Source organism: Haliaeetus leucocephalus, unplaced genomic scaffold (genome assembly GCF_000737465.1).
Source record: "Haliaeetus leucocephalus isolate CR32 unplaced genomic scaffold, Haliaeetus_leucocephalus-4.0 Scaffold228, whole genome shotgun sequence".
Lineage (NCBI taxonomy): Eukaryota > Metazoa > Chordata > Aves > Accipitriformes > Accipitridae > Haliaeetus > Haliaeetus leucocephalus.
The window spans coordinates 15,953,746-15,972,022 of NW_010972664.1; the positions used below are offsets into that span (position 1 = coordinate 15,953,746).

General features: G+C 37.1%; 1 protein-coding gene across 1 annotated transcript in view; it reads left to right on the top strand.

Annotated features, from left to right (window-relative positions):
* ABI3BP (ABI family, member 3 (NESH) binding protein) overlaps positions 1 to 18,277 on the top strand; it is a 151,244-nt gene that overhangs the window by 53,591 nt on the left and 79,376 nt on the right. Inside the window, exon 10 of the mRNA XM_010567665.1 lies at positions 283 to 363. Within this exon, the coding sequence (XP_010565967.1) occupies positions 283 to 363 (81 nt within the window). The remainder of the gene's footprint in view (positions 1 to 282; positions 364 to 18,277) is intronic.

An 18,277-nucleotide genomic window follows, 5' to 3' on the forward strand; every position in this document is an offset into this window, starting at 1 on the left:
GAGGCTGTAACACAAGTACAGTGTGAGATTCTTATCTTAGCTTTGCTCTTCGTTACTTATATTTTCCTTTGCTTATGTAAAGCTGCAACAAAATAAATCCAAAACATCTTATAGACTTCACATCTGAAAACAAAAAATATTAATCATGATGGAGTCGAGCTGCTGCAGAAATTACTCTAATTAGGTGGCATAAAATGGTGATAAGAAAAGCAGCGGGCTTTGGGCAGTAGATAAAGAAAAGCTCAGAGGGATTTAAAATTAAATAAAGCTTCTTTCTTCTAGCTCAGTCTGAGAAAAAACATGGACCTGAGGAATTTAAATCAACGCCTAAACCTGAATTGGTGCAAACTCAAAACATACTGGGTAACTAATTTTGCTGCTTTTTACCTTCTTTGTACATTAAATGCTTTTTTCATCTCCAGCAGAATGTTTCTACTACTTGCTGCATCCCCTTTGTATTGACTCCAAAGGAGGTCCCAGTTAAAAATTTCTGGTTCCCTTTGTGTTTCCAGTCGCTCACACATGAAATGTAAAGCAGGATACATATAGCTCTGGTTGAACTGTGGCTGTTATACATATGATTATTGCTAGCAGATTTGACTGGGTGATTTAATGTTATTTTTCAAAGTAATGCTTTCTGTCTATGTGATCTGCATGATTGACATCACATAAAATTTCCATCAGTAAAATTAACCTCAGTGATAGAATTGAAATAATTACCTCCTGGATTTTCATCTGATTACAGGTTCATTTAGGGAGCATCAATTGTGATGCAAAAGGAAAATTTTATATTGCATGTGACATGATATAATTGTATTTGTCCTGGAGGAAAAAAGAGCTCTACTGATTTTCATAGAGATGTCTCAGAATGAGAGATTTCTGATCTAAGTAGTAGTACTGTTAGTTTTGTGATCTGGAGAAGCATCTACTTACTTCTTGCATTCAGAATTCTAAATTCTTCAATGTTGATTTTGTTGCCTGTATTTTAATACCCAAGCCATGCAAAATTATGAACACAAATCTAAAGTTGAGGTTTTGGTTTTTGTTTGGTTTTTTTTAAACTTTGATTAGATTTTTCTAAAGCACAGATGGCATAGATACAGAATGATGTATGATAAAGATATCAGCATTTGCAGGACTGAAATACAGATCTTCCCATGAAGAGGGTTGCTAATGCTTCTCAATAATCATATTTTTACATAATCCTATTGATTCATGTTAACGTCATACTTTCTCTTTTGTCTTTTTTCATTTACAGTTGCAAGCAGATTTCCAGAATTTACTGAAACTAAAGCATCTAATTTTCATTCTAACTTTTAATCAGTTTTTTTTTAAGCATAATCAACATTTTTTGTTTTTTGCCATGCTTTTAAAGATTAAAATAGGAAATTTCATCAGGATGGTTTACTGCTTAATTTCAAACTAGGTGGTCATAGTTACTGATGGATGTTCATTATCAAATTCCTGTGACTCATGGATCTTTATATTATGACTAGGGAAAAGGTGATTTCATTTTTATTCCACACCTTTTTAAGTGACAAAGTTATGTGTTTTTTTCCTAGGTTGGAACTCGTCTTCTTTTTTATTAAATATCATTGGTTTCAGGAGTAGGTGGTTTATAAGCCAAAATACAGATCCATACTGTGTCTTGTAATATTCTTAATCAAGTAAAGCCTTGATTATTTTTTTTATCATAGCTTCTAATGAAATACAGCCACTTCCTTCTGGATCCAGAATCTCTGATGCTCCAAAAAGTCCATTGACAGAACTTGGTAATTACTTTCTTTGTAAATTTGAGTAAACTTCATTGGAAAGTTATCTAAATCTCTTGTTGTTTCTTTTGGCTGGTAGGTTTTAATGCTTTGGCTGCAATAATACTATTCTGTATGTAAAATATGGTAGCCATTAGCTTTTTCTTCACAAAATTTGCAGGTTTCTTCTTTCATTCTAAGTCTGGTTTTGCTTTATTGTCATGACAGGATGCTCCAGATTAATGCTTCATTTTAAAACAAACAAACAAACAAACAAAAACTTGTGAGGATATATGGGCTAACATTTATCTATAGAATGATGATGGCAATTTATACTTAGCTAAAATCTGTACTCTTAGTTTTGTAGTTTTCTTGGAAGTACTCCATAAGCTTCTGAGACTGACTGTATTTCACAGTTGGAGTACTGTTCCAGTCAACATCAGTTCTGTGGGTTTTCTTGTAGTTTGCCAAATATATTTGATTAAAGTAGTACCATAATTTGTAGGTGTTGTTTTGGTTTAAATATTCATAAGTGTTTGCTTATTTCTGGATTCATTAGTTGTTTGGTGATGAACTTCAGGACACTTTGGAAAGCCCTGATATTTGAGAAAGTATGCTCACATTTTTTAAATAGTTTTACCTGTCTTAGGGTCAAAATGTTATGGTCAAAATCTTCTTACGGGCAAAGAGGAAACACACCTTTTCTTCTTTTTTAAAATTTATATTTTACGTATGTATACACACATTTACATGTATGTATAGACATATGTATTTACATATATGTATATGCATATGCATGTACATGTATATAAAGCCAAGAATTTATTGCTAGTGTAATGGAGTTCTTAATGGTCTATCTAATTCAAGAATCATCATTTCTAGATTTAACTCTTACAGTAAAACAAAGAATATTAATGCAGGTAGAGTACTTACATACAGAAAAAGCGTCAATAATAGCAGTAACGTAATTAAAATAGTAACACACAAACTTCTTCATTTCTACCCTTTTTCCTGGTGTTTTGCTCACCCTTCCACTATACTTCTGAGTACTAAGCTTGGTGATTTCATGCTTGTGTTGGTGATGAGTGGGGAGGTTTCAGCAAGTTATGAGCGTCTGGAGTCCTGTGCTGGGAGGAATATGATGTTCATGTTGATGATTTCTTTCTTCTGCTGAGAGACACCTTACATCTGAATTTACCATACACAGTGCCATTTGTGTATGTTAGATACTATTTTTGTGTTCTTCTTGTTACCCCTAAATTTTGTCCAGCTCCAGGTGTGCAGTTTTTATAACTGACCATTGCTGAGCTGTTTATGGCACGGGGTTTCCAGTGCCAAGCCCGGTCCCTATCTCTTTATCATCCCATGCCTGTACTTCTCTATGCCATATCCTATGTCTCCCCTTCTCAAGACCTCTGCTTTCATAACAGGCTTGTATTTCTCTACACTGTGTCATTGTGCTAGTCATAAATATCTCATTCTGCCAAAACAGCTGTTTGTTGCTGCTATCTATGTAAACAGCTGTTACACTAGTTAACTGGAGTGACCTTGAATCAGTATGGATTTATATTTCATTAACATTAGTCAAGAAGTTATCAAGTAATAGTGCTGGTTTATTTAGACAGCATACTTTTACTTAATGCAGTCTGCCAAATTTTACAGTAATTTCCAGGAGTAGCTCTTGCTTCTTGAAATGTGTATTTGAAACAAATTCTCAAGAACATGAAAATGATCTTCACAATTTGTTCTTAATTTGCTACAATTTTTGACAACTCTTTTCCAGATATGTTTGAGGGGATGGGGATACGTATTTGTTTTCACTGTAGTGAAAGAAAATTGGTTAAATGCAGTTAGAGGCAGCATTGGAGAGACACATTCGATGATTGAAGAAATTAATTGCTATAAATATAGCTGAAAACCTGAAAATTATTAGGGATGGGAAGTATTTTTGCTTTCTGCTGGGGAATAATAACCTAATCCTATGTTTTTCTCGGTGGAAAAGGTAAAATAATAACAACAGTTGAGGCAAAATACATGTTTCATTCAAGTATTTATTCTGGTTTTGTTTCATGTCTTCCATTCCTGCCAAGTAGCTCTACTTAGCAAAAGTGGGATTTAATTATGTGAGGCTGGGCCCAGCCGCTGGGTCAGCTGGAGCATCTGTGCTCCCCATGAAGTCAATGCTGAAGTCAAAGTTATTCTGTGAGAGCGAGGGGGGGTGGGTCATACAGAGGAGATTTCGCTGCACTGTGCCTCTGCATGCTTTGATCACCTGCTGTCATAAAATCAGCAAAGAAAGCAAAATTTTATTTCTGAAGTTTAAGTGTGTGTGACCTGTATTCTGCCCTAGTTCCCCTGAATACTTTTTTTCTTTATTTTTCTATCGTGATTGTACCAGAGGGAGACATCTCCTTTGTTTTATAAACTTTCTGTGTGGTCGGTATATTTTGAATTCAAACCTTTCTGAAAAGATAGCTTTGTTAACATGCTTTCAATGTTCTGATGCCTTTGGGAGATCTGTCGTAGTTCTTACTGGAGGTAAATGGATCAATGGAAGCTTTTGCCAAAAGCTGCGAATCATACAGCTTTTGTTGGTATTATTTTCTTCTCTACAAATATAGAATAGAATAGAAAGTTCCAGTTGGAAGGGACCTACAACAATCATCTGGTCCAACTGCTGAGTCCAGCTATATCAGGATAGTAACCTGGGATCATATTTCTTAATGTGATAAGCTGGATTGAAAGTAAATGGGGAAAGCAGATCCAATATATGAATGTCTGTTCACTTTTTGGCTTATATTCATATTGCCTGCATTAGAAATGAACACTACACCTAGTTGTTTGAATGTTTTTCTCAGTCTCAAGCATTCAGAGAAGTTTATTTTTAAAATTCTGGTATAACTGCTTTTCAGAAAACCTCATCTTGATAAAGACCAATTAAAAATACAGATGGAAGTTTTCTCTTTCAAATATATTAACCTAAACGGGCATAAGTGACTGGTGCGGATAAGTTTACTGGAAAGAATGGTACTTACTGGCCTGTACACACAGTTGAATAGGATCTGTTTCTTAGAAGCAGGACAGTAGTGCAAAACCTACACATGGTGGAAACTTGTTCACGATGGCTTTTAGGTAAGACTGCCCAATTCTGCCTTGATTCCCTGTTTTCATTAAAGCACGCTTCAGGTTATCCATACTTCAAAGTGAAATAACCATAAAGTCTTTGTAATAGTCTTCATTACAGCATAACAGGTAAAAGATGCTGTTTACTTTCATGATTATTTCACTGACTTCATTGTACTACTTTTTTTTTTATCTTTTCCCATTACACCTCCTTTTAAAATAGTTATACATAACCTAGTAGTACCCAGTTTATACAGACCTGTAGGTGCTGTGAAGATCAAATGTATTGTGTTTGGATTGTAGCTGCTTTGCTGTGAAGAAAAACCTCTTAAGTAACATGGATTCAGCCTGATTAGATAATGTATGCCAAAGTCTGAGTCAGGTAAACATTAATAGAAAGAGGAGACCTTGAAACAAAACAAAAACTTGCTAGTTACAGTTCAAATTGGATTTTGTACCACTTGCAAGGAGAGTGTCTGTCTTGGTATCATAAATTTTTTTTCATGTTTGGTTTTAGCTACTCAGAGTCCAGCCGTGAAATCCGTATCTCTACCTTCTGCTGAAACCAGAGAGATGGAGATGGGTAATCAGCAGATTAGTTCCATGATTTTTTTTCCATTATCTTAGCATCATGTAGATCTGCAAATGGTAATTTTAACATGTGCTTTAGAATCTTGGCTACCAACACTCACAGAGAGCAGCTTGTTCACCATTCTTGTGTCTGTGTAACCAGCTGAAAAACATATTTGTTACTGGCTTAAAAACTGCTTAAAGACAGTGTTGTCATATCTCATCGTTACCTTATTTCTTTTTGTATAGCTGCAGCTCTTATCCCAGAAAATTTAATAAGTTAATATTACTTGCTGATAAGAATTCTTTTGGGCATGTCGACCTCAAATTTCGAGGCCAGAAGACTGTATTGCAAACCATCAGTTCCTTTTGTCATGGCACAGTTGTCCTATGTCTTGCTTTCAGGCCATCTGCCATCTTGCTTAGCTTTGCATTAGCATCATCTGGAATTGCACAGCCTTCACTAAGCTATTTGATGCTAATCCATTAAGTCACAGGTCTCTCAGCATTTTAAGCTCAGATTCTTTTTTCAGCTTTTGAGGAAACACAGCCTGTTTCTTCAGGATCCAAAACATCTGGTACCACAGAAGTGCAACCAACCAGATCTGGTAATGATTTCTCATAAGATTAATCCTCTTGACAGTTAGGAATTTTCAAAGGAGACATAGTGCCTCTCATTAAATAGTTTGTTCAGTTTGACATAAATGAGGAATAACTGTAGGTATGAAAGTGCTGTATCAAATAGCAGGTTTCTTTATGACATTTTATATGAAATACTGAACCAGTAGTTTGGAGGTTTTTCCATATTTGGCTACAGCATGTAATTCCTAGCTTTAAAATTAAATTGTACTTACAGTTAATACTAAATTTAAATAGGCCTGTCCACGCCTGAGTTTCATTTCTGGAATATCCTGATTTGCTGAAGTACTCAGAGTCCTAAGAAATAATGGAAACAGACATTCCAGCAGAAATTCCAACAGAAATTCCAACATATTATGATAATGTAGCTCTTCATTTAGCCTTTCTGTGTAAACACAGACATAATTCTAAGTGCCCAGGTTTCAAAACCAGCGCTATAAAAACATGTCATTGAAGATTAAGACACTGGCTAGTTGGTCCTTAGAAAATTTCTGTGATGTGTTGCTGTTATTTTATAGATGAGTTTGTAAGAGCTAGTTATTTACTTGGGGCCACTGACAGTTTTGCAAAAGAAGAAAAAAAGTAAGATGAGAGACAGTTGGTAAGATTTCACTTCATTAGCATGACAGTAGTGTAATGCCTGATGCATATGTTTTTGGAAGAAATTAATTTTGAAGGAAATCCATTACTAAAGGGGAGATTGATTGCAACTGTCAGTCATTCACGTCTGACAAAAGACAGTTTGTATGTTTCATTTGGTACATTTCCTGCTTTGTCATCCTTTTTCCTTCTCCAGTTTCAGCACCAGGATATCCTCCTTGATCCTTGGAATGCTAGAGAAAAATTCCATGCAGTCCCAGTTTGCTAACTTTTATTCATAATTTGTTCTCCTTTTTTGAGCCGTCTTGTATTTCTCCTTAACTCTATAGTACAACTTCTTTTTGTGCAATTCTGCTAACAAGTTGGTCATTAGTTGTATTATGTATCTGTGCGTTAATACATGGTTTTGGAAATGGTTTTCAAATCATACTTAATTGGTTATTGTACATTTCAGAGTCTACCTTTCTGTGGAACATAAAGTGTTAAATAGTACCTAGAAGTTTCTTCAGCTCATAAAAGAATATGATGCTGTTGCATGATGGTTCTTGTCACTTCAAAACAACACAGCATGATTTTTGTTTTTATTTTCCAGCTTCGCATGACTTCCTTCATGTTACTTCTGCTCCCCAAACTTTTACAGCTTCAGAAATACCAGACACTGGTAAATTATAGTAATATTATTTCAGAAGCATACCCTTTTGTTTGGTTGGTGCTGAAAAGTTTATTACTGCTTCCATGTTGATGATTTCCGACAGTTATTCCATACTGCTTGCATTGAGTGTTGCCCTGTGTGTTAGTTTTTCAAATCCTGTACCAGCATTCTCATTCCTGGGATCAGGCACAGCACAGATTTAAAGCAAGATTGCAGCTAGCTTACAGAGCCTGAATAATGCAGTATCGATCAAATGGCTGTGTCAGGAAAAGATTTAAATTTTGCAGGGCTTAGGGCTGTTACAGTCAAGTAAGATACGATACTTTTTAGTGATAAGATTGTTTTCTTTCTCTCTTTCTGTTTTTCACTGTCCATATACATTTTGCCGTGATTTTTCCTATGTATTGTCTTAAAATAAGAAAGTAAGCACATCTCAGGCCAGACCTATCTAACTAAGCTATGCTTTGGGTTACTGCTTTGGAGACAGCTTGTTGTTTTCCTGTGGCCTTTGATATGTGAGGATGCTTAAGTTTTTTAAGCATTGCTTGAACATGAAGAAGTATGAGCCCAAGAGGTGAGGGCAATGGGGAAGGAGTAGGAGAAGGTGGAGGGGAAAGGGAGGCAGTTCATTGCCCAAAACTTTACTCTGAGCAATGCGGCTGTAGTTCATTAAGTTCTTTGCCATATAACCTACTGGTTGTTGCCATCCCAATACAGTTTTCAAGAGTTCAGTTTTGCTGCACTGTTCTGTAAAGCATCCGACTCCCAGGCAATGATTTTAAATCAAGTTAGTTCATCCTGTTATATGGGATATCTGGGAACAAATCTGACTGAAAAAAATTGTCCGAAATTGAGAAACTGCATAGACCTAAGTGACTTAATGAGTAAAGTGGTACCGAGAGACTTTAATCTTCTGAAATCACAATTTTTCCTAAATTTTCTGAAGAATTCTTAACTTAATGGAAAGATGTGGTATAAGTTGCAGAGCTGTTTTTTCAGGTGCTATTTAAGCCAAGTGCATGTAAAACTATATATACATTGTTTTTCAAACTCTTTGTGAGCATTTGTACACGTGGGAAAACTAGAATAACATCTTCAGCTAAGTAGTTAGGGTATTTAAAATACCTAGGAAAAAGGTCAATTTTGTAAATAAATAAATAAATACATAATAAAAAATAATACTCTGCAGAGCAATGGAAGGTAAAACTTCACTCCCCCAAGTCTTCCTTCTTAATTTATTTACATGAAGTTATTTCTCAGGTGTGTTTACTTCTTTTTTTCCTGCAGCTAGAGATACTACGGAGTTCGAAATATCCATGCCCATAATTACTACAGAACCTCAGTTGTTAGAAACAGCACTGGGTAAAATTGATAAGATGGCTTTACTTAGTTGTATAGATTTTCTTTTCATTTTTATCCTTGCTGCTATTTTTGGAAGCTTTGTGTTGCTTTAGTTGTCACCATCCCAGTAATTCTTACCACTTACTGCTGCCATTAACGACATTCTCATCTGCATTCATCATCTTTGTAGATGGAGGGTTGGGGCATAGAGGTGGCTTCCCTTTAGTTGGTTGGGTTTGGTTTTCTCATTATTGAGGTTCCCAGCTGTGGACCTGCCTTTCTCAGTTTGGGGATTTTTTTCCTGCGCTGAGAGAACTTAACTGTGAGAGGGAATTAAGTGCTTAAGATATATTTCTGTATAATGTTTCTGAGAAAAGGTTGTTTTGACTAGCTTTATATTGGCTGGCCCACTGACTGTTTTCTGGATCAAAAGGTGTTTTCTTACTACCTGCAATTCTTAATGTGCTAGGGTTCTTAAGTAGTTACAAGAATTCTCATTAGTATGAATAATTAGGTCACATGGTTTGCACATTGACTTCCACACCAGCCTAACAGTTCATGAGACACAGTAATGCCTAGCTGATTTGCAAGCAAATTTCCCTGTGCTTCCATTTTAACAATGCAACATTTGTCTGCTGAGTCCTGTGCTACCCGTAGTAGCTCTGAGACAATTAAGCCTTTTAACACAAGATTGTCTTTTTGGATTTAGGTGAAAGGAAGCCTCTTTCTTCAAGATCCACAACATCTGGCATGCCAGAAATGCCAACAATCTCAGCTGGTAATGATATCTCTTCATTGTAGTTCTTCTGACATCTAGGCACTCTCAAAAGATACAGCAACACTTTGCTACACGGAATGTTTATTCTGACTTGCTCTGTATAAAAGTGTAACTGGAGAGAGAGAGACCAGTTGTATCTGCTGCAGCGTTTGAGAAATTTGAAATGAAATGTTCGAATTATATGATTACTTTTTCTTATGTTTGTAATGATTAGCTAGATTGTCCTGTGGGGCTGTCGTTCACTTTTTTTGTGAAGGATTGTATATATGTGGAGGGCTGTTACTTGGAATGGTTAAATAAGTGCTAACATGACAAATTTGGTCCTTTTGTGCATTGGATGCAAAAGCTTCTCCATAGATGGAAAAAGCTTTAGCTGCTGTTCTTAAGAATACCCCATGAGTTTTTAACCATGGGAAAATGCTAGTGAATGAGTCATTGAATGTTACTAGAAAAGGTTCACATAGAAGGGACCTGAACAGAAGGGTTTCAATTTCCAAGGGTTGGGAATATAAAAAAATCTCAGAGAAATCACTAGGCACCATATCCTTATTATCGCCAACTTCTTCATCTTTGTGCCTGTTTGAAAACTGTCACCAGCAGACTTCCCTCCCTTACGTCTGGAGTCAAGCCCACAGTGTAGCAAAGATGCACAGTGCAAATGAGTACACATAGGCTAGATTTTACACTGGTTCATGTATTAGGTTGTTCATTTTCTCTGTGCAAAATTAGGGTAAGAAAGTATGAGGAAGTCATTTTAGTGAAGTTACTTATTCTTCAGTGTACAATTGGATGATGGACTGTACAAGTGTAAGTGGTTGAAAGATGAGGTAGAATTCTGCAGAAAAACTGCCCTTGGTCACTTTTTTGCAGGCATTTCTCTACAGAGTCATTGGACTTTATTAGTGCCAGGGCCTGAGATTACTGACCCAGAGAATGAAGGATTTGGTTGATTCTAGGTAAAAGTGAGATCAGATCTTGAATTCTGAATCCAAAGATGGGTGTCTTTGCTCCCATGTTAGGTCTGCAACAACTGTTCCTTGGACATCTTTCTAGGAAATGTAAGGAGTGCTTTGGTGAAGTAGTCATATAGCCATTTTTCTGCTGATGGAGAGCCATTTAGCTACTGAGTTTCTAAGAGTATTCTGTTAGTTTGAACCACGGCAAGGTGGTTGACTGCTGATTTGGTCACTGAGTCACAAGATATTGCCAGGAGAAGGCATGTGTTGCCCTAAATACGGACATTTGGGGTGCTGTGAACCGGTGCTGCTTGTACTGCCATGGCAAGACTGTGTGGATATCTCAAGATCATTTCCATGTCTGACCGTAGCAGCCCAGAGACCGGACCTGGAGTCCACCTTGTCTGCTTCACCGGAGACCACAAGGACTGTGATGGGTAAATAGCCAGTGATTCCCTTCCTACTTTGATTACTTTGGCAATGCTTTTCTCTGCAGCGATGAGCCTGTTCAAGTGTTTTGGTGTCCTGAAAAGTGGGTCCGTGATGCGGTTGGTCCCTTATAGCTCCTTATTAGAAATTGCTCCATTTGTAAGCTTTCTGCTGCCTTTTTTGGGGTTCCACTTCTAGGTTTCCTCTGTTACCTTGGGCTACCTATGCCAGTTGAAAGATAGCATCATGCTACTACGGGGAGTGATGCTGTGACATGGAAGCCTGCCTCGAGCAGGGCCATGTCTCCTTGTCCATAGCTCTGTCTTGATACCACCCATGTGACAGCAGCCTGCCTGAGGACCTGAAGGTGGTTTTTGTGTTTGATCTTAGCTACTCGAAGACCAAGGCTGAAATCCACCACTTCTTCCTCCCTGGCAACCGAGCAAAGCGTGATGGGTAACTAGCAAAACATCTTCTTTTTTCATTTTCTCCTCGCTGTCTCCCTCCCCATCATACCTCCCACCACAAACCACCTGGCATCCTTGTCATCTTCCATGGAGAGTATGAAGACTTGTTGGTGCAGCTTGGCTTGCTGAAGCACTCGCCGCGCTTGTTCTGCGATTCTGTTGTTTGATCCCGCGCTTTTTCCATTGCTGACGAGCATTTTCTGCAGGGACTGAGTGTCAGCTTGTGTAGAGAACGTATTATTGCACCTTGCCTTCAGCTGCCATTCCCCTGCTTCCCTGTGTTTTGGTAGCGGGTCTTTCTTTCTCTGGCACGCTCAAATGCAACAGCGTCCTTAAGAGGGAAATTCCGTCTGGGCTGGTGCAAGAGGACAGCACTGCAGTTCAGCTGCCCACCAGGGTTTCCTGGTCCAAGGTTGCAGCTGTTGGTTGCTTCACAGCTGACTTTCAAGGTGGCCGGTTGTCGTCTGCCCACACCTTTACGTTGCCATTGCCTGGGATTGGGAACGCTCTGCTCTACTACTGCTTTTGAGGTCACGTTAGGGTTTTAAGAACGACGCCTCTTTTTGGCTTCTGGTGAATCACGGCATGTTTCTTCAAGTTTCAAAGCACTGGTAGCCTTTAGCGCCTGGCCGCGCTGCTGACCTAATTTGGTAACGGTATTTCTTGCAGATCTGGTAACAATGCAAGGTGGAAATTGTCCCAGGAGGTGTTATTGTGCTTTTAGCCGAACCGTTATTTCTCTTGAGCCTATGTTGGGGTGAAGCATAAGTGTAAAGATGAAACTGCCCTATGTGAAAAGCCCTCTTTACTCAAGCCATTGGATATGGCACTGGGCTGGAGATGCTCATGGTGATAGCTTCTTTCACATTGACAGGTGTACAATACCAGTCCTGGGGCCTGGCAGTATGTTTTGGCCCATGAGGTAACAAATGTGTTACGTGAGCAGCCTGCAAACCTGAAGTCAAGTGCATATTAAATGTGTAATGAACCATAGTAAATGTCTTGTAATGTTATTGTGGCACTTTTGCCTGTAGTAGTCCTGCTTTCATATCAGCTGAGATATGTCACATACTTCAGGGTCTTTTCCAGAGAAGTTACAGTTCTTGCATTACTTAAAGGACTTTTCTTGTTTTCACAGTGGAGAAGTTGGATGCTTGTAATTATAACAAAACATATAAATTTGTCTGGGCTAAGGATATTTCTTTCTCTTTCCCTGTCTGGTGATGTTGTCTGGATCACTTTTTACGTTCTTTCATTTTTACCAGTTTGTTTAATTGGATTTGTTTCAGTATCATCATCTCATAATTTTGCTTTCTCTCTACCTCCCTTTGCCCAGTGTTCTTGAGCTTTTTCAGTCTTACATTCCTACTAACTTCATGGGATTTTTTTCCCATTCTACTTGTGACATTCCATTTCATTCTTTGCATCATATTTATGTGTTTTTACACATGTTTGCATATTAACCTCTTTCTTTTTTAAATTTCACTTGTTTTGCAGAATATATTTTTATGCTTCTCCAGTTCCTTAGTATTTGGACACTAAACCATCGAGTCCATGGCTGCAGATGATGCCGTGGTGTGATGGTTCATGTATCTTTTAAGTAATAAACCACAATTTTTTTTCCAGCCTCACATGACTTTCTTGATATTACTTCCACTCCCCAAACATCTACATTTGCAGAAATGTCAGAGCAAGAGACTGGTAAATGGCATTTGTTTTATTTCCAATCCTCGATCTGTCTTGATATTTAAGTAGTACTATTCCAATGTTTGTTATTTGTCCTGGTTTTTTAATGTTGCCTTCAGTGATCTTTCATTTGTTCATTAAGGCTTCATGTTATTTGTCATAATTGCTGGTGTCCACCAGTTCTAGCCTCAAGTAAGTCATCCTGATATGGCTGGGCTATTTCAGGGTGGTATCGTATTACTGAAGGGTTGTGGAGGGGAGAGTGGGGCAGAGTTTAGCAGGTGAGAGGAAATGGTCAAGCTTTGATGAATTTGGGGTTGTCAGTATAACAATTATCCTTTGGGGATGAAATGTTTTGTCCTTTAGCTAGTAGGCACTTTTTAAAGAGATTTGTTGGTTGAACATTTGTTTCCTGTTATAAGTTTTTAAAGTAGTCTCTGATATTCGAGAGACTGCTGCAGTATAGTATTCTTTTATTAAAAATTATTTTCACAGTTATTTCTGCTAATAATTTATTGTTTCTGCCTGTGTATTTATGGAGAACATAGTTTTTTAGGCCGAATATGTGCATTTGCATTTGAGCATGAGGTTTTTTTACCAGAATCTGGTCATAAAAAAAAAAAGGTAGAGCGTTGCTGTTAGGTTCTCATCTGTGTTTCTGTTCATGCTAGGCCAATTTAAGCAAGTGATATTTTATTACATCATTATATCAAACATCATTCTCTTTCTGGGGCCAATGTTAAAATCAGTTGTCTTGATTCTGCAGTATACTATGCTGAGACAACAAAACAAGCATATATAAAGCTGGCTTCCAAGTGAAAAATTAGTTGAAGCTACTTCTTCATATCCTCTTGATATGTTTACAAGTGGTGCTCAGTATCGTAAGGGCAATGAGCATTAGTCTTTTGGAATGCACTTAACATAAGTGCTATACAAGGCTTGTGTGTCAAAGATTCATGTCTTACAACCTGATTGAAATATCTTTATTTATAGAGTGGCACACAGATTACATGGAAACATAGAACTGTGGATGCTCCACATCTACTGAATGTACAAACACTATATGAAGAGTCTCAGGAAGGATTTGGTCCTTAATTTTAAGTGCACAGGTTCAAAAGTGCTGTGTGGTATGAACTGTAAAATACTTCAAGAATAGTAAGGCTGTGTTTCTCTGGTCAGGATGTTTAAAGAAGAATATAAATCTCAAAGAATGTAAAATTCATTCAGGCCTGCATTTTCCACTCATTTGCACTTTTATACTCTTACTTTGTTGGTGTAGCATTAGTAGGTAGCTGAACAGGTGGCTGAATTGCTCTGAAATCAGTTTGGTTCGTTATCCACTGTGTGCAGGAATGAGTAGCTGCCCAAGATACAAAGCAGTGGTGTATCAGACCTTGAAGTCTTCAGTGTAAAACAGGTGTATTTTTTTTTTTTTTTTTTTTTTGGTCCTTTCAAGTTACACATTCCAGCTCAGTGCTGATGATTTTTCATTTTAATAATTCTAAAACTTCTTAAATGAAGAGCTGCTTGTATTTGTTGCTGTATTGGTTAAGTGCAACTTAGTAAACATAGCTACAGAAAAAGTTAATTTGTTAGCAATGTATTTGTGAGAGGCAATGCATTCTAAAACCCTAACACACAAAAATGACATGCTTCTCTATTACAGTAGCTATTCAAGCACCTTTCAAACCTGTTATATCTCACAACAGTGGAACTGGGTAAATGATCATTAAAATTTTTTGTCATCCGGAGATTAGCTTATTACAACATACATACACTATTCATGTTTTCCCTAGTGTTATTTGTTAAACTTTGGTCAGTATTCTTTCAGTTTCTCATTACAGATCAATTTAGAAAAGTCTTAGCTTTTATCTATTACAGAATTCACACTGTACACAAACATGATGCAGCTGTGTTAATGCTCCATGGGTGGTACTGACAGTTATTCTGCCTCTGTGTGAATGCAGTGGTTTTGTTTCCTTTTAAAGTTGAGAACTCTATTTTATCCAAGGTCATTTCAGTCAAATCAAACTATCATCATTAGATGGAAAGCCCTTAGCAGCTAGTCAAGTGTGACTTTACTGCTCTCTGCAGCATGTTCTCTCAGGACTACCACAGCATTCTCTCCTGATGTAAAGACTCAGGCTCCTTAGATTTCTTATTACGTGTCCTTTGACTTTAATCAGTCATGAGTGTTCTTTACATCAGGAGCACCTTACTCTTCAGGTTTTCACATACCACTGCCCACAGAAATAGACCATGTTTGTTCATGTTGGCTGCATAACTTTTCTAATGGAAATGGTGGTCTTAGTGATCTGATAGAATGTAATTTTTTTGCATTTGTGTTTTCATTAAAATACTGTCATAAAAACATAAAGGTGTTTTTAAGCCATTTTCCACTGAAGGGTGGTCTTTCTCAATAATCCTGTTTATATCAAAGTAACTTTGTCGCAGTTGTGGGGAAAATCTGATCCCTGGGCAAAATATTGATTTGTTGACTAGGTTTAGGAAAGTGTTTTGATACCACCTGTGTGAAGACTGGCTGCCTGAGGATCTCAAAACTTTTTCTGTTTTGTTAGCTTCCCAGACACCGGCTTTGATCAACATCTCTTTCTTACCTGATAACCAGATGTATAGCAATAGCTAAATAGCACTTACTTGCATTATAGTTTCCACTTTCTCATCACTGCCCTGGACTGTAGTTAAGACCAGAAATCATTATTTTTAAACAAAATGTGTCTCTTGGGTTTCTTTCTTGTGCAATATTTTCATGTCAACTATTTCTTTTTAATGGCAAGTAGAAAGCATTCTGCTCTGACTGAATAACTGAGGAACATACTCGTATGTTACTGTAAGCAGTTTTATGTAGGTTTAGTTCTTATTCGAAATTTTCTTTACCTAAGCTCTTTGAAAGGACACAAATTCTGTGTCTTGGAAATGTAATAGATATGAGAATACCACTCTGATCAAACTCATGTTGTATCCATACCATAGGAGACATCAGCTTGGTTGTTCTTCTGTCAGTCATCCTGTAGCTGACTTTCAGGCCATTTACTGTCTTGATTTCTATTTGTATCGTTTCCTTTTACAGAACAGCTTCTGCCAGCTAAGTACTGTGGTATTTTAGCGGCTTTGATGCCACTGCAACTTTTAAAACTCAGATTCTCTTTTCAGCTTCTGATGAAACACTGCCTATTTCTTCAAGATCCACAACGTTTGCTATTCCAGAAATGCCATCAACAAAATCTGGTAATGACATTTCTTGAAAATGTAATTTTATTAGTGTTAGGAATTCTCACAAGAAATGTCCTCATACTTTTGGTTGTATTGTTAATTTACATTTCTTTACCTTGGGGTTAATGTTATTACGGGAAGAAGGTGGTATGTTGCTGCATTTGGGATAGCAACGTTGAAATAGTAGGCTTTTAGGATTATCATGACACAGAATAATGGAGTATTAGAGTTACCTTATTTTTTTTATAATTTCGTATTACACACAGATTATAATTTTTCTGGAAATTTGAAGGACAGAGATGACTCAGATTATCATTATTTATTTGTACTTTAGTTGAATATGAATTTACTTCTACTATAATCACTGATTTACATCGATATTGAGCCCTGCCCCGATTCAGCTGTCCTGATTTTGCAAAAGTGCTATATCAACAGATTCCCTGAAATCAGTATAGCTACCAGCAGCCACCAGCGGACGGTTATTTTAAATAAATAAATATCAGTATTTTTGTCACTCATAATACTCTATTTGTGCAGTATAATTTCCCTAAAATCTTTTGCTTCAAAATTATGGTTACACAAATATTTATTGTGATAAAGGGTGGTTTGACAGGTTCAAGCTGAACATGATACTTGTTTGGTTTGGGTTTTTTACAGTAACTGTTCAAATACCTTTGCAAACTGTTACATTTGACTCAAGTAAAGTAGAACTGGGCTAATTATTATGACGTTTTTCTTAATGTCTAATATGATAATTTCTCATACAAGCACCAATATATTTTCTTTTACTGGCTTTTGGTTGTGAAAGCTTACTCTTCAACCTCTTTTATTTCAGGTTTTAGGCTGAATTCTAAAGCCTCTCAACAGTTCATGTTACAGAACGCATATATAGTGTGGTTAGGCTAATATTAATGATTCCAACAATTTTCCTGTCTCTCTGTGAATGCAATGGTTCCTTTTTTAATAAGCTGAAAATTTTATACAACTTCGTGCTGTTTTAAGTTGTTTGCACTGTTAATGTTCATTTGATGGAATTTTTTTTCAGCATCTAGCATACTGGATGCCCCTTCCAACCTCAGTTATGCTGTGTTTCACTGATTCTGTGATACTGCTTTAGGTTGATACCGCATGCTTTTGTTATGCAGTGAACCATTCCCACATGACTTAAAAATGCAGTCTAGCTGGATTTAATGTGTATCCCACATTGCATCAGGTGTGTTTATAAACTAAATGATAAAGTTTCTAACTTTGATGTTTAGTAGTGAGCTTTTGTGTGCAGGCTAAACAATGCTTCTTGTAACTTGAGCTATTAATTTAGTCTGTGCCTTTGCCTAAAGAGGTCATCTACAGGCTTTTTTCCATGCTGGATGTATATGTTTTCCAACTTGTGTGCTTAAAGTGATGTTTTTAGGTTGAATTAAGCCCTGATTCATAACTTTATGCTTAATTTCTAATGTGAAGGCATGCTGTATCAAAATAACATTAGGCATTTGCAGCTCCTTATTTAAAAGACTTGTCTGGAACATGCAAACTGAAGTGTAGGGGAGAAGGGGTTTGCTGTGAGCTGTTGCTATTAGACAGAATTTTAAAATCAGACGTAGACAGCTGGCCTTGTAGTAAATGCCTCGAAATTAAATGTTATGTATCAAAAAAACCCAACCAAAACAAACCCAAATGCCAATCCAACAAAAAACAAACCCACAAGACAAAGAACGGAGTAGGCTACCGAAAATATCAATTACAAGTGTGTATACAAGAAATCTAAAATAAATTTTGACCTTCAGACCTCCTAATAAAGGGCCAAAGATCTCCTTATCTAAAGACTGATCTCACTCATTGTTTCAAGATTGTTTTCATATTTGATCTTAGCTACCCAGGGACCAGTCCTGAAATTCACATGTCATCCCTCCATGGAAACCAGAGGGAGTGTGACGGGTAAATAGTGTACAATTTCATTAGCTTTTTCCCTCCCTTGCCTTCACTTCCATTGGCTGTGGACAGTGCTAAGATTCATTCAAACACATTGCTTTGAAAACTACTTGATGCTAGGC